The following is a 27,188-nucleotide window of genomic DNA, read 5'->3' as shown; positions in this document are numbered from 1 at the left end:
GGTATTCAGATTCCTTGATAATCAGAGAAATGGAAATTAAAACAACGAGATATCATCCTATTGGCAAAAAGTGAAAAGATGGACAATACCAAAAGTTGGCAAGGATATGGTACAATAGGAACTGTGGGTGGGAGTAAAACTGGGACAACCAGTATGAAAAGCAATTTGGCAACATCTCAGTAAAGCTGAGGATGCTCATGCCTGATGAAAAAGCAATTCCACTGCAGATATACACTCTGCACCTAGTGTATATAGTGTAAGAAAATCTAAAAAAAAATTCCACAAGGAACTGTCAAATAAAAGTTTCATACAGCTCTCTCTGTAACAGCAAAAAAACTGAATACAATCTAAATGTCCACCAGCAAGAGAACGAATAAATATGTAGTATATTAACACAATGAATGGCCACATAGCAGTTGAAATGAACTGGAACTACATATCGTAAACACCTGGACAAATCTCAAAAACAAATGTATAGTTAATAAAAAACAAGTTGCAGAAAGACACATATGGAATGATATTTTCAACATCAAACCGGAAATATATTGTTATCGGGTATATAAATACGTGACCTAGGTATATTTGTGAGCTCTATGAGAATATCAACCCTAAATTTAGGATAATGGTTAGTATATCTGGGGAAGGAAGAAGAGGAATGGGATTTGGGAGAGGTACACTAGGGCCAGCACTGATTTGGCCTTTTTTTTTTTTTTTTAATAAATAAATAAAAAAAAAATTATGTGGCAAATATTACATAATATTAAGATGTGAAAAAGCTGGTGATAGTACAAAAGTGTCAGTTACATTATTCTCTATACTTGTCTATATGTTGGTAACTTCCATAATTTAAAAATAGAGATATAATTATAAAAAAAATAAGTGGATATTGATATGTGAAAGGGGTCTATACAAAAAGATGCAACTTTGAAAAGAGGATGAAGGAGAATATCACCCAGGAAAATGGTACCTTTGCTTCTAGAATTGTGTTCATGACAGTTGTAGGGTCTTCAACACAACAGCTCCTCAGGTTCTGCCAGTCACACCATGCTGGGGTAGGCTGCAAACCTAGAATCTAAGGAAAGACAGGAAAATCTATCAAACCACACTGCAACTTCTCCTTTCATGAGCAAGTCATTGCAGATTCCAGGAATGGGCCTTCCCTAGATCTCTGCCCAGAACTCAGGAAAGAGGAGGAACTACAGCCAATGGGGCAAAGATTGTTTGGAGAGGAGAGTGAACTTTCATCCTCATTATAAGTCAGACCATCCTGGAAATTTAATTAGGCAGCAGAGGCCGAGTGGGAGGCTTGGAGTGGGGCCTTTCACTTGATAGGACAATGCTCAGAGGCTTCCATGATTCCCCGCTTATTCAAGCCTCTGGGGTCACCGTGATCTGTACCTCCATCTCAAACATTTACTCAAGATTTTCTTCTGACTTGAAGGCTCTGCAGGATCACCTTTGGTGCAGCATTTTAGCTCTGTATGAAAAGCACTAAGGAGGAATGAAAAGAAAATCTTTTCTTCTGCCAATTTCATATAGCAGTATCCTCTAAATCTGTCTCCCTAAGCCTCTTGATCTTATATTTAACACATATCCCAGAATAATCTTTCAATTTTGAAAGATCCTTTCAAAATGGCTCTTGAAATTTAGTGGAAATTTAAAACAATCTTTAAAGCACTATTCTGGTTTAAATTTATTATTTTTATCTTTGCTTGATACAATATGTATTTACAATTGTAGGAATAAATAAAACAGTTTTTGTTAAAACAAAAGGCTGGCATAAGCCAGGAAACAGATAGGAGGCTTCCTCACTGTTCACCAAAGAACAGAGCAAAACCTAATTTGAGATTTTGTGTTTCTTAAAATTCCCTATCATATAAAATAGTCTGCAATTGGTAACAGTGTGCCAAGCTGATTTCCTTTCTCTTGATGCCAAGGACCATACCTTCTGATACACCCGCAGCTCTACCAGCTTTCTCTGCAGCTCACACTTTAGTCCTTCTTGGACAGTTGGATCTGAAATGCAGTAGGCCAGGACCTCCAGGCACGGCTCCAGAGGCCACCTGTCCACAAACCGTAGGGTTAGCTGACTTCTCAGAGATGCATCCTTCACGGCAAACAGGTACTGCCATCCTTCTTTGTCTACAAGACAAAAAGATGACAAAAGGCAGTAAGCCTGGCACCCTAAGAGCTCAAGAGTCCAAGTTACTTCTCAAGAGAGGAGTCTTGCTCAATTTTACAAAGCTTGGAGGATCCTTAAGCTCTATCTGATGTTGACTAGTTTTTACACTTAGAACCATTATATGACCAGGAGAAATGCTGTACCTCTATGTTTCCCTTTATGCAAACCCGATTATAGTTATGGGACTTTCAGATGGGTGAGAGGGAAGGAAGGAGAAAGAAAGGAAGAAAAAGCAAGGGAAGAAGGAAGAAGAGAAATAAGAGAAGAAAAGATAAAGCTCTTTATGTTTTGCCATGCTGCACACATAACACTCTTTCAGGCTCAACTTCTCAGTAGAACTTTTAGTTTTCCCTGCAATTTCCACTCTGTGCCATGTAACAACTAGAAAGTTATTACAGGTAAATCAGTTTCACTCTCTGGATAGCCTCTGTTGTTATTACTTAAAAGATTTTTCTCTCCCTCACCCATTTCACAGATCTGAAAATTAAGACTCCAAGCAATTAAGATCACACAGCCAATCAGTGGAGTTCTCAAAGAGGGATTTTCTTCTTTCCAAACTGCAGCCTATCCTCCTACCCAAAAGCCATTCCCGACAGCATGCCTCACTCTTGTTCCCCCTAGTAGACTGCTGTAGGCCATTGGCTCTCAGCTACACATCAGAAATCTCCTGGGGAGCATTTAAAGCAGGGAGCGTTTAAAAACAGATCCACAACCTGGTTTTATAAATAAAGCTCTTTAGGAACATGGCCATGCTCATTCATTTAACTATTGTTTATGTCTGCTTCTTGCTACAATGGCAGAGTAGAGCAGTTGTGATTGAGCCCATGTGTCCTACAAAGCCCTTTGTGGAAAAAGTTTGCTAACCCCTGTTTTAAAGTAAATACTCGCTTGAACCTAATCCTGGGCCTTGGGGGTGCACCCAGATATTTGTAGTTTTAAAATTTCACAGCAATTCTGATATGCAGGGCTGAGAATACTGGTTATGAGTGCCTGTTCTAAAGTCAGATAGACTTGAGTTCTAAGCTGTGCTCTACCACTTAATTCCCTGGGCAATTTCCTAACCTCTCTGAGCCTTGGCCTCCTCTCAGTAACATGAGGTTGTGGTGGCACCTTTCTCTAGAGTTGTGAGGATTAAACCAGATGATTCATGTATAAAGCATGTAGCACAGTGCCTGGCAAAGGGAAACACTCAGGAAATGCCACATATTATTACCACTAGTGAAAGAGGAAAGCATAGCTTTCTGCTCACCACATGCTGCAGCACAGCTCAGGACTGCATCCTTTATGCTGCTCAACTCATCCACATCTCGCCCGTACACTTCAGTGACCTGCAGGGCCCGGAGCCAATCTCTGGCTACCAGTGCTTCCTTGAAGGCCTCAGTCAGCACATCCAGGGCAAGGGGAGAATGCAGGCCCAGGAGGACAGTAGAGAGACTGGCCTGACCACAAAGACCTACTGGCAGACTCTGCTCCTGCTCGGAAGACCCTCGCAGGGGCTCCCAGGCAGCCAGGAGGGAGGCCTCAAGCATAGGGAACTGTTCCAGGAGGCGCTCACACTCCCGGGCCACCTGCTCTGCAGTCAGAGGAACCTCCCTGCGGCCACGAAGCTCCTTCCAGGACAGGCTGGGTTTGGTGACCTTTGACCCCCGGAAAGCCCCCAGGCAGGCCACTGTAGCCAGTAGCTTTGAGCGAGACTTGAGGAAGGCCAAGGTAGAGGAGGTGAGGGCCGGGGGTGATGAATCCCCTGGAGAGGAGCAGGACTTTCTCTCCAATGTGGGATTCTCAGTTGGCCTTGATGGGCTCAGCGTAGGAAGTGGGAGGTCATCCAGGCAGTGGGAGACGTGCAAGTGGGCCAGGATTCCCAGCTGGGTAAGAAGGGATGCGGTCTGCTGGCTTTGCTGGGCAGAGCAGAGGGCAAGGGGCTTGCAGCAGCAGTTGATGATGACCTGTGGCACGCTCAGGCTGAGCCCTTCTCGGGCCAGAAGTGCTGCCAGTCTGGAGGGAGAGAAGCAGAGGGAACGCAGCCCTGAGTGCACAGGCACCATCTCCCCATCTTATGCACCTTCTTGCAGTTTGTTTGTATTTACCCAGACAAACATAAACGCAGGCTTTTAAGTGCCCCCCCACCTCCCTTTTTCTTTTTAAACACAAAAAGGTAGCCTATTACACACTGCTTTGTTCCCTCATTGTTTTTTACAGACACATAATATCCTTAGTCCCCATTTAATCAGTCCCCTATTAGTGGATAGTTTTTTTTGTTTGTTTGTTTGTTTTTATCTTTTGCTGTTATGCATAAGATTGTAATGAAATAACTTTGTACATACATCATTTTGCATATGTATAACAAAGCTGCAAGATAAGTTCCCCAAAGTGGATTGCTACTTTAAAGAGCATATGAATTTGTCATTTTAATAGACATTGACTAATTGCTTTCCCACAGGGGCTATATCAATTTATATCCCATCAGCATTCTAGGAGATTGATAACACAACTAATGTATTATCAAATTTTTAGATTTTTGTCTATCCATAAGTGATACTTGCAAAATAAAAGTTAGAGGTGGCAAGAAAGAGAAAGAAAGGAACTAGGTGCACTGAAGTTTAAGATAGCTGTTTAAGAGTAAATACAAATTAAGGGCAAAGTCTAGTAGCAATCCCCACTCTCCAAACTGAACCCAAGCACCCCTCCAGTGAGGCCTTGGTTTCTTTGATGCAACAATCAGAGGCACCTGGTTGACCCCCACAGGAGTAGCTCCTACCTGTCTGGGGGAACTTGTCTCTCAAGAAGGAGGTGTGACACCAGTTGTGAAGAGCTCTGTTGCAGGAGAACAAAGGGATTTCCTACCTTGACCTCCACATGATCTACAAAGGTAAAAAAAAGTGACTTTTGTTTGCTCTACTGACTGCAATAGTTAATAGCCATGTTTTCCTGAATTAATAAAAAAGTATTGTGACAAATGAAGACTACATTGAGAGTCCATCTGCTGATTCATTCTAAGCAAAGAGTATCCTCAACATGACCCTGATCACAAGTTCATCTACATCTCACCATTGCTCTAGAGACTTCCAATCAGGGACAAAGTTCAGTGAGCAGGCTTAGCCACAAATAACTCACTCCTGTGCTCTTCAGCCTGAGTGAAGTGCATACAGTATTCACTCTGTAGATTCAAGTAAGAATCGGGTACCTATAGCAGATACTTAGATTCACCAGCTGGGTCCTTAAATCCACACTGGGTTGAAGGTCCAAGAGAGGTATTTTTTAGTCATTAATTCCATCAAAATTTGCCGCAACCCCCCACCAATCCTCATGTTCTGTACATTGTACTAGGCAAAAGGGAGACAAAGATGAATTATATAGACACAGATGAAGAGAGGAGAATCTTAGAATCTTGTATTCTTGGCTACTGCTGTGCTCAGAACCTCTTAATCTAGCACCTTTCCTCTTCCTTGCACTGACCCTAAAACAGGTAGCCCAGTCATGACTCCATTTTCTTTTTCTTGCTACTTACCAGGCTCAGAGCTCAGACTCCGAAGGAGAACTGCAGCTAGGGTGCTGCAGTAACTGAAGAAGGTGCCCATGTAATCATTTTGCCTGCTGTCTGCAGGGGTCTGTTTGCCCAGGTTCTTCTGGAGGAGCTGAGTCTGGATGTAGACAGGGTGAGTCTCTGCCTCAGGAGTTTTCTGGGCTGCCTGCTCCACCAGGGACAAAAGTGGTGTGCTCCTGGGCTCTGAGAAGAGTTGTGGCAGGAGAAGATGTAGGCTTTAGTCTGTGCATCCAGCTTTGGGTCAATTTCCTACACAATATATCATCTGGGCCTTCTGTACACTGTCTGGGGGCATCCTATAGCCCAAGGGCTACCCTTACGAGGCAGATTCAAATCATAATGGTCACATGTGCAAGTGATTCTCAACCAGGAAGAGTGTGAGGCTGGAGAAATCAGGGGGTATAGTTCTGCTTTCATCCCAGTGTCTCTGGGGTTGAAAAGCTTTATGAAGTATACAGCAATCCTTTGGGGAAGGGCTGATTGCTATTTACTGAGAACCTACTGGATATCTTTCTCATTAGGAATAAGAAAAAAATATATTGGCTAATGGAGTGTTAACCATCCTTTCACTTGAGAAGTGGGCCAACAGACGTGTAGTTAGTTATGAGACCTGCCGTGGCTTACTAGAGGATTGGTAGAGCCCAGTTCTGGAGTCTTAAGCTGCTGCTCCAAAGTCGGTCTTTACTCTCAGCTGTTACCTCTCCCAGTTCAGTCCTCTCCTGCTCTGAGCAGACTGGGCCCCATACCTGGCAGCTCTAGTGCTTCTCTCAGTGACTGAAGGGTCTGCTCTAGCTGCTGGGAGAGGGTGGCCTGGCTGGCAACACAGTCCTCAGTCAGGCTGGGCCAGCACGACTGAAGAAGCTCAGCGACGCTGCACCGTGGAGGTCCTCCTTTATCTTCTACAGTCTCTATGGAAAGCAAATAGAAAAAAGTGAAGCTGCTGCTGACCTCAATTCCAAGCACAAGAGAAAAAAAGGGAGAAGAGCCACTCACCTGATTTAGTTTGTCCAGACGAAATAAGCAGATAATTGAGAATCTTACTGATTTGCTGAAGAACAACTGGAAAACCTCGAATGCCATCAGTATGCAGGAGTATATGATCTAGCCGTCGACCTGGAAGCAGATGAAGGAAGAGGGAATGCAGAAAGAATGAGGTACTCTCAGAGAATGAAACTCAGTTCTGTATTTATTTTTATCTTCTCTAGTATTAAGGGGGAAATACATGCTGTGCCATTTTGGGCGACAACCAGTGTACCTGGTATATTTTGGGCCTGAGGTTTTGGGACCAGTGCCAGCAAGACACCTCAGCTGTTGGCAGCAGCAAACCCAGAATTGTGACCCTCCTATGGGATTGATTCCCAAGCCAATTGGGCACTTCTTGTGGCTTTGCCTTGGTACTGCCCTCAGCTGTGGACTTGAGTTGGGATCATATCTGTCTTCTATAATTGCTTTTATTGGTATCTTGACACTTTATAGACAGGGATTATTCCTCATTTCCTCACTCCCCTCCTGTACCACTGTATACTTGGGATAATCTGGAAAAACTTTAGGTACTAAATAAATTAATAATTGATTGACATGTAACTATTTCAGTTATTAACAGCTTGAATAATATGTCCCTCCATTTGAGAATATAAATATTAGGCAAAGGGGGAGAGAAATTGCTGGAATCAAACAGCATTGCATATGCCTTAGTATACCTTTTTAGAGGACTATGTGAATATTAAAGGGCATTGTAACCAACAGATCAGAAGTGATTTGGAGGGGTGTGCAGAAAAGAGTTAACATAGCAGGCCTGAGACTGCGATCCTTAGAAAGGTGTGCTTGCAAGATTGGCCCTTGGCTGGGGTCTGAGGACTTGACTGGTAAACAGTTCCCTTCACTGATATAAAACTCTCCCTAAATTATGAGTGACTAACTGGGTCTAAACAATTTTATACAAATAATGTGGCTTCAGATGAACATCTGCTTTTCCTCTGGAAATTTGGTGCATGCCAGGAAGAGGATGACTATGTGACTGGACCCAATAAAAGTCTTGGGCACTGAGTCCCTAACGAGCTTGCCTACAGAAAATACTTTGTACATTTTGTCACTACTTGTTACTGGAGGATTTAAACATCCCTTGTCACCTCTCTGGGAGAATACTCTTGGAAACTTGCACCAAGTTTCTTCTGGACTTTATACCATGAGACTTCTCCCTTTGCTGACGATGCTTTGTATCCTTGTGCTGTAATAAACCTTAGTCAGGAGTAGGACTAAATGCTGAGTCCTGTGAGTCCTCCTAGTGAACCACTGAACCTGGGGGTGGTCTTAGGGACTCCTGCCACAAGTGGTTATTCATCATCCTCCCTCTGTATTACTGCGACTAAATATCCTCCTTTCTTCCCCACTGGTCAGAGTCCTTCCAATGTTTGCTGCATGTTCTAACGATGGATGGGGACTAGAACTTTACCTAACTCTATCTTTGCATACCCTGATTCCTCTAATTCTATATACAGATTCTGGGATATTATCAATGTACCATTCTCTATCCTGCTGTGATCCACTAAGTTTTCCCTTACACCTGGTTTACAATCTTAAGACCATCCCAGGTTTTAGATGAAGTGCAGTTCATTCAGGAGTGGGCATGCAGTCTAGTGGCACAGATTCCATTTATACCATTTTTGACTATATATTTATTCTTTGAATTTATCCATACACTAGAAAAAAATTTCCCCAATTGACTGATGTTTACTATGTCTATTAAGAAGGGGAGACTCAACATTATGTTTATGCCATCAGATTGGACATGAAGAAATTTAAGTAATAATCCTTTTTCCCTGTCTCCTTCTGCTTCCCAATCATCATTTTCTTCTTGAACAACTTATCAAGTCTCTAGGAAATCCATCTCCTCATTGAGGATTAAGGGACAAAGCAAAAGAAGCACACTCACCTCGGCTCTCAAGGCTACTGTTCAGGCGCCGTTCAGCCGTTTCCAAGAGCTGCTTGCAGGTTTTCCACAGCTGGCACTGAGAGCAAGCTAGGTCAAATGCAGCCATGGCAGGGGGACTGAGGTCTTCCAGAACCTCTCTCAGGGGAGCAGTGGGCTCTGCCAGGGTACTGCTTATCCAAAAGTCTTCCTGGAGTGTGGGGATGGGGTCTCCAGAGGTGCTGAGTAGCTTGTCAGTCACATCAGAGATAGAGTAAAATACCATCCCTGGAAGCCCAGCAGGGGAGTAAAAAGCAAGGATTTAAAATGATTCTAACTATTACTTTTATTATGAAAAGTAGTTATTTAAAAAATGGTTAGAAACTTCCCAAGAAGATGGCAGAGTAGGGAGCTCCAGGACTTAGTCCATGTAACAAAACAACTATTAAACAGGTAGGAACTCTCTGAAACAACTATTTTGAAACCCCAGAGGCCAGAATAACACTGTACAGTATCCAGGAAAGAGCAGGAGGAAGAAGCTGATAAATTATGGCAAAGAACTTTAAGTTGTTCTCTCCACATGGCGGTTACTGGTGCCCATCCCAACTTTTGTGGCAGGCTGTCACGGGGTCCAGTCCCTGGCTAGCTACTGGTGAGAAAAGGACATAAAAATCCTCTTCCCCAAGAATGGGGCTGGGCACAGCTGATCAGTGATCATGGCTTTTGATGAGTGAATTCAGATTACAGGGTCTTGGCTCTGAGGGCAGCTATTGTTTCAACCCACCCTGGGCAAAGGTGACATCAGCCATTGTTTCAACCCTCTCTGGATAGAGGCACAGGTGGTACAGATTTAAAGACACAGCACTTCTTCAGGGTTGCAAGGGACAGTTAGCTGAAGGGCTGCATTTGCTGGGAAAAATGCAGGAAAGCCTAGCTTTAGGGAGCTATCGGAGGAGATTTTGGCGCCTTTGGGAGGCCCACGGCATTGCGGAGGCAGTCTGTGTCTTCTTAATGGGTCACTGGCCCTGTGTTGGCTGGGAAAGACTGACTTGGCAAAGTCCTCTCCAGGGTGACACTCCTCCCAGAATTTACCCTGCAGGCAAAAGCAGCATGAGACAACAAAAGGAATGTAAAAAACTATAGAGGCAGACAGTCTGGGACAAACACCTGAGGGCGTCAAATACCTGGGAGAGGGAGATCTGTTTCCTGGAAAGCAGAGGGGACAACTAAACTCCAATTCAAAATGCATCTAACAGCAGAGCCCCAAAATATGTGAAGCAAATACTGACAGATTTGAAGGGAAAAATTGATGGCTCTACATTAATAGTAGGAGACTAACACACCACTCTCAATAATGGATATAACATCTAGTTACAAGATCAATAAGGAGGTACAGGACTTGAATGATACACTAAATCAGCTAGACCATATATAGAACACTGCATCCAATGAAAACAGAATACACATTCTTCTCAAGTGCACATGGATTGTTCTCCAGGATATACCGTACGTTGGGTTACAAAATAAATCTCAATAAATTTAAAAATATTAAACTCAAACCAGACAATGCATATCCTCCAACTATAAAAGAATGAAGCTAGAAATCAACAACAGTGGGAGAAATGGCAAATTCATACATATGTGGAGATTAAACAACGTACTCTTAAACAACCAATAGGTTAAAGAGGAAATGAGAAGCAAAATTAGGAAATATTTTGAGGTGAATGAAAATGAAAATACAATATACCAAAACATATGGGATGCAGCAAAGGCAGTGCTGAGAGGGAAATTTATAGCTCTAAATGCTTGCATTAAAAAAGAGAAAGACCTATCCTCAAAACTGGAAGAACTAGAAAAAGAAGAACAAACTAAACCCAAAGTGAGCAAAAGAAAGGAAACAACAAAGATCAGAGCAGAGACGAATAAAATAGAAAACAAAAAACAACAGACAGAATCAACAAAACCAAAAGTTGTTTCTTTGAAAAGATCAATAAAATTAACAAACCTTTAGATGGACTGACAAAGAGAAAAAGAGAGAAGATACAAATAATGAAAATCAGAAATGAAAAGGGGCACATTACTACTGACCCCACTGAAATAAAAAGGATTATAAGAAGCTACTATGAACAACTGTATGCCAATAAATTAGATAACCTAGTTGAAATGAACAAATTCTTAGAAGCACAAACTACCTACATTGATGCAAGAAGAAACAGAAGATCTCAATGAACAAATTACTAGTAAAGAGATTGACTCAGTAATCCAAAAGTTCCCAAAAAAGAAAAGCCCAGGACCAGATGGCTTCATAGGGAAATTCTACTAAACATTCCAAGAAGACTTAACTCCAATTCTGCTGAAAGTCTTCCCCAAAATTGAAGAGCAGGGAACATTCCCTAACACATTTTACAAGGACAACACCCTCATACCAAAGCCAGATAAAGATACCACAAGAAAAGAAAACAGTAGACCAGTATCTTTTATGACTATAGATGCAAAAATCTTCAACAAAATACTAGCAAACCAAATCCAACATCACATTAAAAGAATTATACACCCTGATTAAGTGGGATTTATCCCTGGTATGCAAGGGTGGTTCAACATAAGAAAATCAATTAATGTAATACCCCACATTAACAGAATGAAGGAAAAAAAAACACATCATCCTATCAACCGATAAAGAAAAGGCATTTGACAAAATACAGCACCCTTTCTTGATAAAAAAACTTAGAACACTAGGAATAGAAGGAAACTTTCTCAACATGATAAAGGGCATATATGAAAAGCCTACAGCTAACATGCTATTAAATGGTGAAAGACTGAAAGCTTTCCCTTGTAAGATAGAGAACAAGACAAGGATGCCCACCGTCACCACTGTTATTCACCATTTTACCGGAAGTTCTTGCCAGAGCAATTATACAAGAAAAATAAACAAAAGGCATCCAAATTGGAAAGGAAGAGGTAAAACTTTCCCTCTTTGCAGATGATATGATCCTATATACAGAAAACCCTGAAAAATTCACAACAAAGCTCCCAGAGCTAATAAATGAATTCAACAAAGTAGCAGGGTATAAGATCAACACAAAAATTAGTAGTGTTTCTATATATTATGGACAATTGTTTCATGAAAATTTAGAAGAAGAAATCAAGAAAAAAATTCCATTCACAATAGCAACTAAAAGAACCAAATAGCCAGGAATAAATCCAATCAAGGATGTAAAGAACTTGTACACAGAAAACTATAAAACATTGCTAAAAGAAATCGAAGACGACTTAAATAAATGGAAGAACTTTCTGCATTCATGGGTTGGAAGACTAAATATCATTAAGATGTCAATACTATCCAAAGCAAATTATAGGGATTTGGGATTCAATGCAATCCCAATCAAAATTCCAACAACTTTCTTTGCAGAAATGGAATAGCCAATCATCAAATTTATATGGAAGGGCAAGGAATCCCAAATAGCTAAAGCCACCTTGAAAAAGAAGAATGAAGTTGGAGGACTCATACTGCTCTATCTTTAAACTTGTTACAAAGCCAAAGCAATCAAAATAGCATGGTACTGGCCCAAGGACAGACATACGGACCAGTGGAATTGAATTGGGAGCTCAGAAATCAACCCTCACATTGATGGCCAACTGATTCTTGACATGGTGGTAAAGATCACTCAATTGGGAAAGAACAGTCTCCAAAAAATGGTGCTGAGAAAACTGGATCTCCATTTGCAGAAAAAAAAAAAAAAAAAGAGGGCCCCTGCTTCACACAATATACAAAAAATCAATGCAAAATGGATCAAAGACCTTAATATAAGAGCTAAACTATCAAATTCCTAGAAGAAAACGTAGGGAAGCATCTTCAGGACCTTTTGTTAGGCATTTTTTTTCTTAGCTTTTACCCCAAAGCATAAGCCACCAAAGAAAAAATACATAAATGTGACCTCATCAAAATGAAAAATGTTTGTGCCTCAAAGGACATTATCATGAAAGTAAAACAACAACCTACACAATGAAATCCTTCAAGTTAACAACAAAAAGATAAATAAACCAATTAAAAAATGGGCAAAAGACTTGAACAGACATCTCTTCAAAGAAGATATACAAATGGCCAGAAAGCACATGAAAAGATATTCAACATCATTAGCCATCAAGGAAATGCAAATCCAAACCATGAGATACCATTTTAAACCCATTAAAATGGGTGCTATTAAAAAAAAAAAACAGAATAAAAACAAGTGTTGGAGAGAATGTGGAGAAATAGGAATACTCAAACTGATATTTGCACACTGATGCTCATAGCATTGTTATTCACAGTTGCCAAAAGATAGACGCAACCCAAGTGTTCATCAACTGATAAATGGATAAATAAAGTGTGGTATATACATATGTGCCAGTATTATGTCCCCCAGAAAAAGCCATATTCTTTGGTGCAATCTTGTGGGGCAGACATTTTAGTGCTGATTAGATTGGAATTCTTTGAGTGTTTCCATGGAGATGTGCCCCACCCAACTGTAGGTGATAACTCTGATGAGATAATTTCCATGGAGGCATGGCCCCACCCATTCAAGGTGGGCCTTGATCAGTGGAGCATATAAATGAGCTGATGGGCAGAGGGAATTCAGTGCAGCTGTGAGTGATGTTTTGAAGAGGAGCCACAGCCAAGAGGGACTCTTTGAAGAATGCACAGGAGCTGCAGATGAGAGACAGTTTGAGGACAGCTGCTGAAAGCAGACTTTTGCTCCAGAGAAGCTTAAGAGAGGAAAAACACTCCAAGAGCAACTAAGAGTGACATGTTTGAGGAACTGCAGCCTAGAGAGGAACGTCCTGGGAGAAAGCCATTTTGAAACCAGAACTTTGGAGCAGACACCAGCCACGTGCCTTCCCAGCTAACAGAGGTTTTCTGGACACCATTGGCCATACTCCTAGTGAAGGTACCCGATTGCTGATGTGTTACCTTGGACACTTTATGGCCTTACGACTGTAACTGTGTAACCAAATAAACCCTCTTTTATAAAAGCCAATCCATCTCTGGTGTTTTGCATTTTGGCAGCATTAGCAAACTAGAACAACATACAATGGAATATTATTCAGCTGTAAAAAGTAATGATGTCCTGAATTATGAGACAACACGGATGAAACTTGAAGACATCATGTTGAACAAAATAAGCCAGACACAAAGGACAAATATTGTATGACCCCACTGATAGGTTATTGGGGACAGAGTGGTAACTGGGAATGGGAAGTGAAGGCTTAAAATGTACAGGGTTGTAATGATAGAATTGTTTTGGTAATGGATGGTGGTGTTGGTAGCACAACATTGTGAATGTAATTTGCAGCACTGAAATACATATCTGAATATGATTAAAAGGGGAAATGTTAGATTTTATATACAGTAACAGAATAAAAATTAGGTCTTCTGCACAAGATATCTTTGATGCCTATTTGTAGCATCATTATAGCCCACTCTCATAACATTAAAACAATGGCATGGAAAAGGAGACCAGAAGAAACTCAGGATGGTCAAAATGAGTGAGGGCATCTTCCAAATGGGATCTAAAAGTAGTCTGAGAAAGAATGAGGTGGATCCATGTGGCTACTTGGAAAAAACCTCTAAATACATTGCTAAAAAAGCAAGGTGGACACAGTATTTTTAGGAAAAAAAAAGAAAAAGTGTAAAAAACTAAAAGGATGTATTCTCTAGAATAGGCATAGAAAATTTCTGGGAGAATACAGAAGGGGCAACACATGATGGTAAGTTGATATAAAGAACCTAGACAAGTAAGAGATGTGAAAATGTGGGATAAGATTCCACTTTCAAGAAATAATGAAAAAAAAAAGTGATTGTGGTGATGAATGCACAACTATATGATGAAACCGTGAGCCACTGATTGTGTTCTTTGGATGGATTATATGGTGTGTGAATATATCTTAATAAAACTGATTTTTAAGAAAGCCACTGTGGGGGGTAGGGGAGTGGGAAGAAATAATGAAAGGATGTGCTTTTCTGCAGTGCAGCCAAGGTTGGAAATTGAGACCTGTGACTCCTATGCCATAGATGTTAATACACAACATTATCATTTTATGGAAAAGTAAAATAATATGATTTATCCCTGAATAATTACCTAGGAAGGAAATAAATGTCTCACCATTTTCTGAAGCCCAAGATAGTAGCCATGAAGTCCCATGGTGGAAATAACATTCATCTCTTTAGTTCAAGTCATAAGGACAAGCTTAATGGAGTAGCTCGAGGGCCAGGTATGTGAATACCATGGTCAAGGAAGTTGGGAGCAGCTAGAAAACTACCCTGAATGTTATTAGGGTTCCTCTTCTTCAAGGCAGGTGTCTGCTTTGGATTTCCGCTCACCCTCATGATGAGCCTATGATTTGGGAGGTTTCTCCCTTACATCGCCCCTTCCCCGCTACGAGGCAGAAGGAAGCCTGACCTGCTGCGGCAGCGCTGCCAATGGCCTGTAGAGTTGAGCGGCCACTACCAGTTCTCCGAATGGTGCCGCTACCCCCATCTGAGTTCTGGTTTTCAATCTTGTGCTCTACTCGGGCCAGCTCCTGGATTACCTCCTGGTAGCGCTCCATGAACATCAGTTCTCCTGAGCTGGGTGAAGATTTCAGGTTGAACATGAACACCACCTATCAAAGGAGAGGGAGGAGTGTGGGTTGGTTCTGTGGTATGCCCAGTGGGTTGGGGAATGCCTAGAGATATGCGATCTTTGCCAATCATAAGACTAGGGCCCTAAGACATCTGGTTGTAGGGTCTAGAAAGCACTGGATGGTTAGAAGCACAGGTCAAATATAAAAATAAGAAAACCACAAAACACTCCAGTAGAAAATAGGCAAAAGACGGGGACAATTTAAAAGAGGAAAATGCAGATGATGAATATAGAGATGAACAATTTTTTTCCTTACCAGTGATCCAAGGAATTTAAGTAACATTAATATCATTTTGCATTAATTATAATAGCAAAGTATAAAATTAAATCCTCAGGGGGTGGTGGTAGAATTGTTAATTGTTACAAGATTTTTAAAAAAGCAGTTTGAGTACACTTAAAGCGGTTAAAATGGGAAATTTTATATTATCAAAAAAAAAAATTAAAAAAAAAAAGCAACTTGGCAATCTATAAAGCTTTAAAAATATTTTTATCCTTTGGTCCAGTAATTTTTGTGAGAAATGTTCTGAAGGAAATAATTTAAAAAGCATAATGCCTAAAGGGATTTAAGGTTGAAAACAATCTAAATGTTCACCAATAGGGTTAACTGTAGCTACTTGATTAGACTATTATAAGGTCCCTAAAATCAAAGTTATATGGGAAATATTTATGTTATAATGTAAAATAGGTAGGATATAAAGTATTAAATTTGGAATAATTTCAACTATATTACTTATTTTAGTCATATATTTTGGAAAATGACCAGCAGAAAATATATTACATCTTCAATACTGGTTGTTCTGAACAATAGGATCAAAAATAATTTTTTAATACTTTTTGGTATTTTCTTGTAATATGCACAACTTATTCTGTAACCAGATTAAAAAAAGATAAAAATCTTATTAAAAAAAAAAAAAAAGACCAAGGCCCAAGAGAAAGGAACAATGGAGGACATTTGGGGTAAAGCATCGGGGGACTCACAGCCTACTTCCTCTGGATTTGGGGTATAAGAAAGGTTGGCATGGGTTCTGTCTTCCCCACTGTATCATAATTATCATTATTATTCAAGTAGGGGACCTAAAACCATCAGAGGAAATTAAACAAAAATTATCCTATCACTTGGATTTCTCCTAGATTTATTCCTTAACAACTAAAGTCACAAGAAAGAAAAATTCTGACCTTCATGGTAAGGACTGGCACAAGTGTCATAAAATACACCAAGTGAGTTTAGAATTAGAATAATAGTTTTTTATATGCTATTAAATGTAAGTAATAGTAGATGATTCTTGTATTTCTCAGAGCTTTTACATAATCCCCTTAACATGAGATAGAAAAGCAGGTATTATATTTAATTCCAATTTTCAAATAATATTAAAGCATTGAGAGGTTAAGAATCTTTCTGATTTCTATTCCAGTGCTATTTTCCTTATGCAACATTCCCTATACCTCTTGTCCACTGAACCTACATTCTATTTATTATTGAAAATTGTCTATCTTCAGAGAAAGGGTAAAAGGAAAAAGAAAAATATTTCAAATTTTTGTAGTGGTGGGGGACTGTGGTTGAATGTTTTCTTTTGTTAACAGTTTATAAAAAAAAAAGAAAACAAAACAACAAAAAACAACACTGTTTATGTGAAGAAAATAAACAAACAGTACAACATCTTGAATCTCCTCCAGGCTGGGTCTCTAAATTTACATTGCTGAGGACTGTGGGCCTACGATGCTGTGCTGCCTGCTGTGATGTGGCTACTGAAGTGCTCCTGAGTGGCTCTGGCTGCATGTGCATCTAGCGTTACCTGAGGCATGGGCCAGCCAGGGGCTGACTTACCATTCTTCACTACGACAAGGTACGCCTAGGCTCTCCCACACCCTCCGCTCCTAACACCTGAAGCATGCACAAATGCTCCCTTACCTGATGGGCTTCTGCAAAGTTCCCCCGGAGGATGCAGGAGGCCAGCAGTGACTCAGGTGGGGAGAACATCATGGGGAGGAGTGAACTCTGAGGTTGGGGTTGCAACCGGCCTTCTAGCTCATTCCGCCCAGACACAGTGCTCAGACTTCCTTCTGTTGGGATACAAATGTGGGAAGCCAGGGAAACAATATAAATTGAGGAGAACCTATAGTGCTGCCACTTTCCACCAAACTTTTATCTCATCAAAGTCCTCCAACAGGTCTTTATTTTCCTTAAGTGCAGGGCAAACCTATGCTATCACCTTTGAATATAAAGGTTTAATTACCAACTACCTTCGTGGGTATTGCCTCTGTTTATTTCTGCTGATGGGTACCTAAACTGATAGTGAAACATCCCTTTCCCTTTTCACAGCTGAAATCTGATTGCTTGTCTGCAGATTTTCAACCTTCTTGAACACGGGCATGCACTTCTAAGTCTTGTATTTTATACCATGGTATATGGCAGCTCTATTTCAGCACAAAGCTACTTGACTATGGCAACTGGTTGGAACCCCCATACCTGAAGTGCTTGTGCTCAGTTCACTACTTGTACTTTCCAGGGATGGGTTTGAACCTCTGTCTCGGCCATCTAGAGGTATTAGAAAGAAAAGAGAAAATCAATCAACTCCTTACAGTGTAGAAGTTACAAAATCCAAAATCGGCTTGAAAGCCAAGATCTGGGTCGTTAGAAAGTAAGAAAATAATGGATAACTACTGTATCTGCTGCTGCTCCTACAGCAACATGGGAGTTCCTACAGATCAAAGGCAAAGGGTAGGCTTAGTATGGCCCAAATGCTCATTTGGGTAGTAGCCTTTACCAGTGGTTTCCAACCTGTGCATCTCAGAGACCATTACCTGCTCACTAAGTACTGTCAATGTTCTAAAAAATAAGAGCACAACTATTATGACCAGGAAGCAGAAGGGTCACAAGATTTTCTGATACGGTCTCATATTTGCAAAGGTAGGGAACCAAAGCATAGGACCTGGCCTGCCAAAGACCACAATATTCAAAGCCTTGGAGGAAAAGCTTCTTTTCATCACCTGCTTTCCTGAAGTGCTAGGGTTTGCAAATGGAGGCTCACTATTCCTTAGTGCGATCATTTGAGGGTTATATCAGCCCCATGCAAGTGAGTCTCTTTGCCTCTCAGCTGCTGGGTGAGTTGAGCCCATCACCAGCATCCATAAGTGAGCTGCCCTTTAGAAGGATCACACATCCATAGGAAGGAGATAATGGATTGCACATTCTTGGGCTGAATGGGTCAAATGGATGCAACCTATGTCTTTTGACCAAAACTAATTAACTTAGCAGCTTAAGAGCCTAAGCAGCTCAGCCTTACAGATTTTCCAGGTTTCTCTCATGGCAACTTCCACCCTTCCCACTAGGCTTGCCTTTCTTGTTGAATCCTTCCCAGATACTATTCATTCTTCTGAGCTCAGTTCAGGAGTTAACTCCTCCATGAATTCTGTTTTCTTGACTTTTGAAGTCCATGCTGATCTTTCCTTTTAAGAGATTTCTTCTGTTTTTCAGGCACTGCCTCAGTTCAGTTTAATTTTTTAATGTATGCTGTCCATGTAGGTAAATTACAAATTCCTTTAAGGCAAGGGCCTGACTTATGCCTTATTCCTCTCCCTCAAGGTACCTACTACTCTTGAGCACATAGGAAACCCTTATTAATTCCTTGTTGATTATTTAAAAGACCAGCACCAAAAATGGAAATTTGATTCTCTAAAAATTTAATGGTTCTGTAGAATACTCCTGTAATAATTCTAAGAAAAACCATAAGAAGAGTCAAAAGACACAAATGGAAAAATACATGGTAGCCCGTGACAAAATATTTTCCTTAATATGTAAAGGGCTTAAATTTCAGCAAGAAAGATGTACCCATTAGAAAAATGGACCTTGAACATAAATGGGAAGCTCATAGGACAATTAAAATGATCAATAAATGTATGAAAAGATACTCAATTTCAATCAAACTAAAAAAGTAATGTTAGAGCAATGATATACCATTTTCCCCTAATTGACTGGCAAAGAGTTTTAAAAATCTGATACTATGCATTGGTAATGAATGTATGTATATATAGGCACTCAGACCCAGTTAGTTGGAATGTAAATGGGTGCACTATTTTTTAGGCAATTTGGTAATACCTATCTATATTTTATATCCACATACCTTTGATCTAGCAATTCTACTGATAAGAACTTATAGATGTACTCACACAAGTAGATACAGACATGTACAAGGTTTTTATTTTAGCACTGTTTAGAATAGGAAAAACAACTTAAAAGTCCATATAAAGAGGGTATCGATGATAATGGAACACTAGGCAGCCTTTAAGATAATTGAAAAAAGTTCTTAACATATGGTATGATATATCTGTATATATAAAAGTGAAAAAAGCAATTTGCAGCCCTCATTATATATAGTATGATAAATCTGTGTATATAAAAAAATAACATATGTTTGTATTTATGGAAAATGTCTGGAAGGATATATAAGAAACTGTAATCTTAGATCACTTTTGTTTGTTTGTATTGACCAAGTTTATAAACTTGGCAACACACAACTTGCCTGGTACATGGGGAGTGGTATGGGGTGAGAGATCTTTGGCTTACCTGCCCGACTCTTTCTTGTCCGACGACCCCGGCGGAGACTGGGGTGCCGTGTGGCAATGGGCCGAAATCTTTGGGAAGGTGTCAGATGCTCCTCTGAAACAGCAAATCCAATGGGGTCATACAGGAGAGTGATCAACTTTGATTTGACCCTCCTCCTGGAGTAACTGGTAGGGGAAGCCTTGGACTGGGTTCTCAGATGTGGAGCAATACCCACATGTTCTCATACTGGTTGCTACAATGATATGCCCTGAGTTACAGTGTGACTCCTCTGCACTCCTAGCTTTCTCCCACATTCCTGGTAGGATGTGCTCCCTCCCTATTGTCTGGACCCACCAGCTCTGGAGATGGTGCTCCCTCCTCTCACCTGAGCCCTGGTTGCTTGTTACCACCTTATATCTCCACTGGGCCTCAGAGAGAACTTTGGAAAATCGGTGCAGGCGGCTCTGTTGTCCATCTCTGCTTCCTGGGCAGCTCTGGCCTTCTGGCAGCTTTGGCTTCTCAGCGGGGCCATGGCTGCTGATCTTATCCAGCTGCTCCTGGAGAAGTCTGAGGAAAGCCCCCATTGCAAATTCATCAGCCAGGAATCCACTGATACCACTAGTAAAGTGCTTTAAGTCCAAAAAGCTGTGCCTGTGAGATCTTGGGTAGCTGTCTTTTGGCTCTGCCTTCAGACAGCTTGCAAGTGTATAAGCAAGGCTCCTGGGGACTTCCAGGGAACTCTGTTCTGACTTCCTCTCAGGCTGAGCTATGTGCTGAGGGCTCTCTGATGGGGATGTCAAACCCAAAGGGCATTTCCCCTCAATGTCATCATCTTCAGCATAGTCCTCAGGCAGGTGAGGCTCTGGGTGAAGATCGGTAGAGCTGATCAGGAGCAATGAGAAGATGTTTTCTAGAAGCTCCAGGCACAAAGAGTCAGGAATACTGCACAGGTACTGTTGACACCTGGCCAGGTATGTTGAGAAGAGATTGGAAGCACCTAAAGAAGCATATGTAAGAAAAGAGGCCAGAGAAAGAGAAGAGAGAATGCAAACATTAGGAAAATTACGTTACATTCTTCAACTATTCTAACAACTTTTACTCATTTGTTTATTTTTTAATGACTAAGAGACTGTGGTTACAGTCAGAAGAATGAGAGACACTGCTCAGCCAAGTCTCCTCATGATTGGCAGAAAGATTTTGCTACCGTAAGTAAAAGTACAGTTTACTGAACCCTCATTATTTTGTCTCTGCTTTTTTAATTCACATTGTTCTTCATCATCTCTGATTACTCCACATTTCACTTCCTATAATGAAGGCAAAATGGAGCCTCCTTATGCCCCAATTCCATTATCACTCTGTTACTCTAAAGAATACCACAGGCTAGCTAGATCTATTAAGAAATACTCACTAGTCAAAAAATGCTCAGATGTGGCAAGCTATTCCAAAGTTAGAAGGGAAAGATAACTGACTACTAGTTATAGAAGGCAAATTATGGACTAACAAAGCTATTAAGAAAAATGAGAGAGGATATGAGGTTGGTAGTTTTCACATAGTCAGCTGTTACCCATGAAATCGATTTAGAGGGTTGGATTTTAAAAAATGAAATAGAACAGAAAAATAATCCAGAGTGTACTGTGTTTGGAAAGGTAAGTATTGTTTCTTAAAATTTAGTTTGAGTTTCAGTTTCAATATCACATATATTCATACACACAAATACACATACATATATGCATGAATGAAAAATCTTGGTGCAAACTGGAGTGTGATGTGAAATGGTTTTCTTATTGTACTAGGTGATGAGACTCTATTAGAAATTAGGCAAATCACTTGTTTTCTCTATAGCCTTTTGATTCACAGAGGCTGATAAATAGATGGAATTATTCCTGGGCACAATAAAATCAAGCCCACTCTCAATCCTGGTGGAAAAGGGTTACCACACAAGGAACTTACTGGGATAAGTCATTACCAGGGAGCTTACGCCAGGGACAGGGTAGCAGTGCCATACCTGGGGAGGAGAGAGAGTCATTTGCTGGCTCTGCGGCTGAGGCCATGTCCTCAGAGAGACCCTCTCTGCAGTCCAGGCACTGGTAGTGCTGGTGTGAGTTCACACAGAGGGCGTAGATGGCATACTTCATGGCACAGAAGCCTTGGTAGAGTGTCAGGTTCTGACACTGACTCAGATGGTCAAGGACTGGGGCATCAGCTGAATCTGAATTTAAAAACAGGCAGAGTTGATTCTTCTGGGTCTGGGCTGCAAGCTGGCTCAAGCAAAGAGATGCTGAACTTGTAGACCTACTAAGTGCTCTCAACCATTCCTTTCGGCCAGTATGATTGGCTCGCTTCCATGCTTTTTCTTGTAATCAATGCCAACCCTCAGTCCCCACTGTTTCCTTTTCCTCACCAACCTTCCTTCTGTCTGTCTGTTAAATACAGGCCTGATGGTCATTCGGCAAGTCCTTTCCTTATATTTCTTAAAATGCTTTTCTTTCCTTTTTCCTTAATGCAAGCTTAAAGTAAGTTACAAAACTTACTTGAAGTAAGTAAAGAAGTTATGGATTATCCCAAAGGTATGCTTAAAATACGTTTAGACTGAGTAACAAGAGAGCAGAGAAACCAAAAAACTTAAAAATATATTGATATCTTTAAGAAAGCACTGAAGCAGACATCATGGGAAAAATATGAGTTGTGCTGAAATTCCTTACGCTTGTCTTATAATTTGGAATTTCTCTCTCTCTATATATATTAAAAATTTTCAATTTTAGTGGGGAAGGAGGGAACCATAATCTTTACAGGGCACAGGGTCTCTAACAGCCTTAATCTGGCCCTAATTTTTTCTATAACCAAATTGCTACCTGTTTCTTAAAGAAAAAGCATTATATGTAGTAAAGCAAAAATGAAGAAATAAAAAAATCACTCATAATTCTACCAGCTAAACACAACTATGTTTACATTCTGGTTTATCCCCTTCTGTAGTTTGGTATATGTGTGTGTGGATGTGTGTGTGTGTGTGTGTGTGTGTGTGTGTGTGTAAGTGTAGGTGTGTTTAAGTTGAGTGTAACGACTTTTTTTTTATTGTTCCCACTTTACTGCTCAAGAATGGATTTACATTTTTTAAATTAAAAAAAGTTTTTATTATTTGAGTATAATGACATTTTACATATAATTTAATTTTCCTGCTTCTTACAAATTCATTAGAGTATAAACACTTGATTATTTCTTCATAAACTAAATTTCTGGTGGCTGAATATAGTTCCACTGAAAAGGTACCCCATTGCTTATTTAACTAAATTCTTTGATTGCAGGGTATTGGAATAGTTAGGGATGCTTTGATACTATGATGCTGCAATGAACCCCTTAGTACATAAGGCTTCCTAGAGGTTTCTTTTTCTACAAAGCTCATTCTTGCCAGGGTTGGGGTAATAAGCAGAATGGGATCAATACTGTTCTATGTCCTTGACCTCTATATGGCATTACTGCCCAGGGCCAAGACTTGCAAGCACTTACACAACCTTGAGAGTATGTGCCTCCTTAAATTTGATCTCTCTTACCTCACCCTAATCCCAGCCCTGTTATTGTCCCTCTTTCGTCTTTTCAAAGTTCAAGTTCTAAGTGTGTCCTGGCAATGTCAATCAGATTTAAAATGCCTCTTTGGGAGGATTTTGTACTTGTATGTGGAAACCAGAGGGTTGTGGTTTGTTAGTAAATCTGCTAAACAAGTTGCCTACCTTTCCAGAAAAACATGTAGAATGTAATAACACTAGTTTTCTAATTAATCAAAGCAACATGTAGGCTGGGAAACATCTTTGCCATATGAGAAAGTTTGTTTCTCAAAGGCAAGTGTCCCTGACCTGTGTGGCAGGTTGTTACTGCACTACAATATGATTTTGGAGAGCCAAAAGAAAGAGATTGTTAATGGGGTCTTGAATTTTAAGCAAAGATCCATGGTTAAAACAAAGTGTTGCTATTGCCTCAGGCAAATCATTTTTCTAAACTCCTTTATCTGTTCAATGAAGTGTGAAGAAGAGATGGGAAGCATGGAGGGACTTACCAAGAATTTTGGAAACACTGAAAATGACAATGCTGTGAACACAGAGGGCAGTTCCTAATTCTGTTCATTGGAATGAGGTTATGTTAGTGGTTCCTGAGAAGGTTTCATGAGGACAAGGGATGTGGGACTCTGCTCATGAGATTTCCTACAACTAACCAAGCATTAGGAAGAATGCTGCGACATCTCATAGTTTGATTGGGGTGAACAGCACTAATTTACAGGACAGCTGCTGGACCACCCATCTTGCTGGATTTCAGAAATTACATCTAGGGAAGTCTCAAGCTGGAAGAAACATGTGCAAGTTTGCCCTAACAGGGAAACCTGCCTGTGGTGGATTGAATGGGTACTCCAGAATGAACATGTTCTTGGTCTTGGTCAGCATTCTGGTGGGTGGGGACATACTTTAAATAAGATCTCTTCAAGATGTTACTTCAATTAAGGTGTGGCCCTACCTAATCAGATTGGGTTTTAATCTGGATTACTGGAGGCCTTTATAGGCAGAGGGAAAGTCAAATGGAGAGAGAAGGCAGGAGAGGCCACCATGTACATTGCCATGTGACAGAAAAGTCAAGGGCTAAGGATTGCCCACAGTCAGCCCCAGAATGCCACAGTCTTCAGGAAGAAAGCATCACCTTGCTGATGCCTCAATTTTGGACTTCTAGACTCAAAACCATGAGCCAACAAATTCCACTTGTTTAAGCCAACCCATTGTATGGTGTTTATTTTAGTAGCTAGGAAACTAAAACATTGCCCATCTCACTCCATTACCAACTCACCATGCTCTTGCTGGGGGTCCTTGGCTGGCACCTTCTGTAAGAGCTTGAGAACATCTTCCTCCCTGAGGGCTGGGAGGTTTGTGAGGTGATGGAGAGAGTAGAGCACTGAGTGGCTGTCTCCACCATGTAAATGACACAAGAGATCTCTCTTTGGTATTGGGCTGCTGAAAGGGAAAGTTAGGAGGGTGTAGGGAGGAGGCAGTTTATATTATTGCTCTAAGACCAATGCCCATTCCCTCTTGTTCTTTCTCTCTGGCTCTTAACACCACAGTTACACTTTCCAAACACTAAAGTTTAGTTTGTCTGAGCTGGAGTATAACATTTATTTACCTTAAAGCAAGCACATCCATCAAGTCACCTCTCTTTGTCTAGAAAGGAGCTAGAAAGGATCTTTCTGGTCAGCAGGGTCCAGAAAGTGCTATACTTTAAGCTTCCTAATTTCTATACTCTTCCTAGCTTAGAATGGACAGAAGCTTCTCTGGTTTTACTCTGAGCAAGGGGCCCTCACTACTTCCTCTTCTACCCATTCTACTTCAGGAAGTGCTGGTGAGGTGCATGAAAAATAAGATGGGAACCTAGACTGGAGATACCTAACACTAAAGTTATCAGGAAAATGCCAGGCCTAGTACACAGTTCAATAAGCATTTACTGAATGAAAGTGTGATCCAGGATGATATATGACTAGAAATGTGGACCACTTTTACTAGCTGTGTGACTTTGAGCAAGTTATTTATTTAACATCTCTGGGTTTCAGTTGTCCCACTTTTAAATGATAATAATATTGGTGTCTACCTCATAGAATGATTGTGAGGCTTAAGTGAGATCATCCATGTAAAAAGAACTTGAAACAATGCCTGGCATATAATAGGTGCTCAGGACATGTTATTGTTCTTTTTATCATCTTCATCCTTTTTGTTTTTTTTTAAATACAAAACACTTTATAGTGCTTCTTATTTAATTTTTTTTTAAATCAGTAAGGTAGGGATAAGTCTTCCCATTTCAGAGATTAGGAAAGGAAGGTTCAAAAAAGTTAGGTAATTTGCCACAAGTTAGCAACAGAGACAAATCTTAAACCAAAATCTGTTTTAAACCAAATTATTTGTTCTTTCCATTATTTAATCATTCTTTGGGAGCAGATCACTGCACCTCTTTTAACCTTAGTTTCCTCATCCTGCTGCAGAGACCAAGGAGGCCACTTGTTCCAGAAGGTGCAGCTACAAGATGATGATCTTCATTTTTATCATCATGGTCATCTTCAAGGATGCTCCTCTAGTTACAATCTTACGGCTATGGTGAAGATAATCATTACTTATGTTTCTCTCCTGGTTTGGTAGCTTGTTAACAAGGCGAACCCAAAAGATTTATGTGGCAGATGTGTTGAAAGGCCACACATAGGGAGCACAGGTTCAATCATGCCCACTGGCTGGAAGGGGGCTGGCTGCACAGGGCCTTACCTGCTCTGCTGTACACACCACTCCAGGACCTCCAGGTGAGCCCACAACCCATCACAGGCATCCTTGAGGAGCTTATCACAGTCTTGATCCTGTGTTGAAATGGGAGAAGAGAGAGATGCTGACTTGGGCACATGGGGTCAAAGATTGTGACTGATGGCACAACCCAGCATTCTGCCTAAGCCCAAAGTCCCACAGCACTCACTTCTGGAGCAGCGTGGGTTACAGAGTGAGAGTTACCTGGGTCCTATGGAGCGTCTGGAGTAGGCTCTTGGCTGATTCTAGGCTCTGACAGTGTGTCCAGCCCAGGAGCACGAGCAGTCGACGGAGAGGCTTGAATTCTCTGTCTAGCAGGCAGCCAAGACTTGGGAAGTCTTCCTCTTTCAACAGTGCTAGTGCTGTCATCTGTAAGCCGAAGGAGGTTGCTATAGGCAGCTATGTAGACTAGAAAGTATGAGTTCCACCTTGTTGCTCATTGAGGTAAGAAGCTTTTTAGTATGTAGGGAAATTTCTGACAATCACAGAAATGACCGATTGAGTAAAATAAATGTCTCTAGAAACACTAGACTGTAAGCTCCTTGAAGGCAAGGACTAACTTCTGTTGTAACCCTAGCTCCTAGCACAGTATATGGCACATAGTATGAGATTAATAAATGTCTGTTGGATTAAACTGAAGCTCAGTTGCAATCTAGAAGAAAAAGTTTAGATTAATTAAATTCTTCTGTTAGCTAGGCAACAAACTACTGCCCGTCTTCTATTTCCTGCATCTCCAGAAAGCTCACATGTATCCAACATTTTTTTCTGCCAAATGACTCATATATGACTACAATTATAATTATAAATGATACTGGTTCTGATTCTGAGTCTTCTTTTACCTGGGAGTATGAGATGGACAGAACCAAGCAACTCAACACTAACTAGACTGCTTTGGATTGGATAAATGTGTGGGACAGATATAAGGAAAGGAAAAGTCTGGAGAGAATCCCTGGGTGTTCTGTGGTGGAGAATATCTAAGCTCCACTTACCAGGATCTGCTCTAGGAAATGCTTGCTGTTACTCAGGCAGTAGAAATAGGCT

General features: G+C 40.7%; 1 protein-coding gene across 3 annotated transcripts in view; it reads right to left on the bottom strand.

The window, feature by feature from the left end:
- Window positions 1-27,188, bottom strand: part of ZFYVE26 (zinc finger FYVE-type containing 26) — a 70,552-nt gene that overhangs the window by 29,899 nt on the left and 13,465 nt on the right. For 2 of the 3 annotated variants that reach the window (XM_037832464.1, XM_037832465.1), the window contains 18 exons: window positions 27,137-27,188; window positions 26,352-26,516; window positions 26,115-26,203; window positions 24,661-24,824; window positions 21,842-22,045; window positions 20,222-20,833; window positions 19,858-19,950; window positions 17,761-17,829; window positions 17,203-17,354; window positions 15,072-15,273; window positions 8,659-8,922; window positions 6,720-6,839; window positions 6,473-6,634; window positions 5,691-5,909; window positions 4,941-5,043; window positions 3,432-4,177; window positions 1,946-2,142; window positions 968-1,072 (listed from right to left, as the gene is read on the bottom strand). The exon at window positions 27,137-27,188 is cut by the window's right edge and continues 79 nt beyond it. In XM_037832464.1, the coding sequence (XP_037688392.1) occupies window positions 968-1,072; window positions 1,946-2,142; window positions 3,432-4,177; window positions 4,941-5,043; window positions 5,691-5,909; window positions 6,473-6,634; window positions 6,720-6,839; window positions 8,659-8,922; window positions 15,072-15,273; window positions 17,203-17,354; window positions 17,761-17,829; window positions 19,858-19,950; window positions 20,222-20,833; window positions 21,842-22,045; window positions 24,661-24,824; window positions 26,115-26,203; window positions 26,352-26,516; window positions 27,137-27,188 (3,718 nt within the window). The remainder of the gene's footprint in view (window positions 1-967; window positions 1,073-1,945; window positions 2,143-3,431; window positions 4,178-4,940; window positions 5,044-5,690; window positions 5,910-6,472; window positions 6,635-6,719; window positions 6,840-8,658; window positions 8,923-15,071; window positions 15,274-17,202; window positions 17,355-17,760; window positions 17,830-19,857; window positions 19,951-20,221; window positions 20,834-21,841; window positions 22,046-24,660; window positions 24,825-26,114; window positions 26,204-26,351; window positions 26,517-27,136) is intronic. The other variant, XM_037832466.1, reaches the window with a different exon arrangement.

Source organism: Choloepus didactylus, chromosome 4 (genome assembly GCF_015220235.1).
Source record: "Choloepus didactylus isolate mChoDid1 chromosome 4, mChoDid1.pri, whole genome shotgun sequence".
Lineage (NCBI taxonomy): Eukaryota > Metazoa > Chordata > Mammalia > Pilosa > Megalonychidae > Choloepus > Choloepus didactylus.
This window is presented reverse-complemented; position numbering and strand designations above follow the sequence as displayed.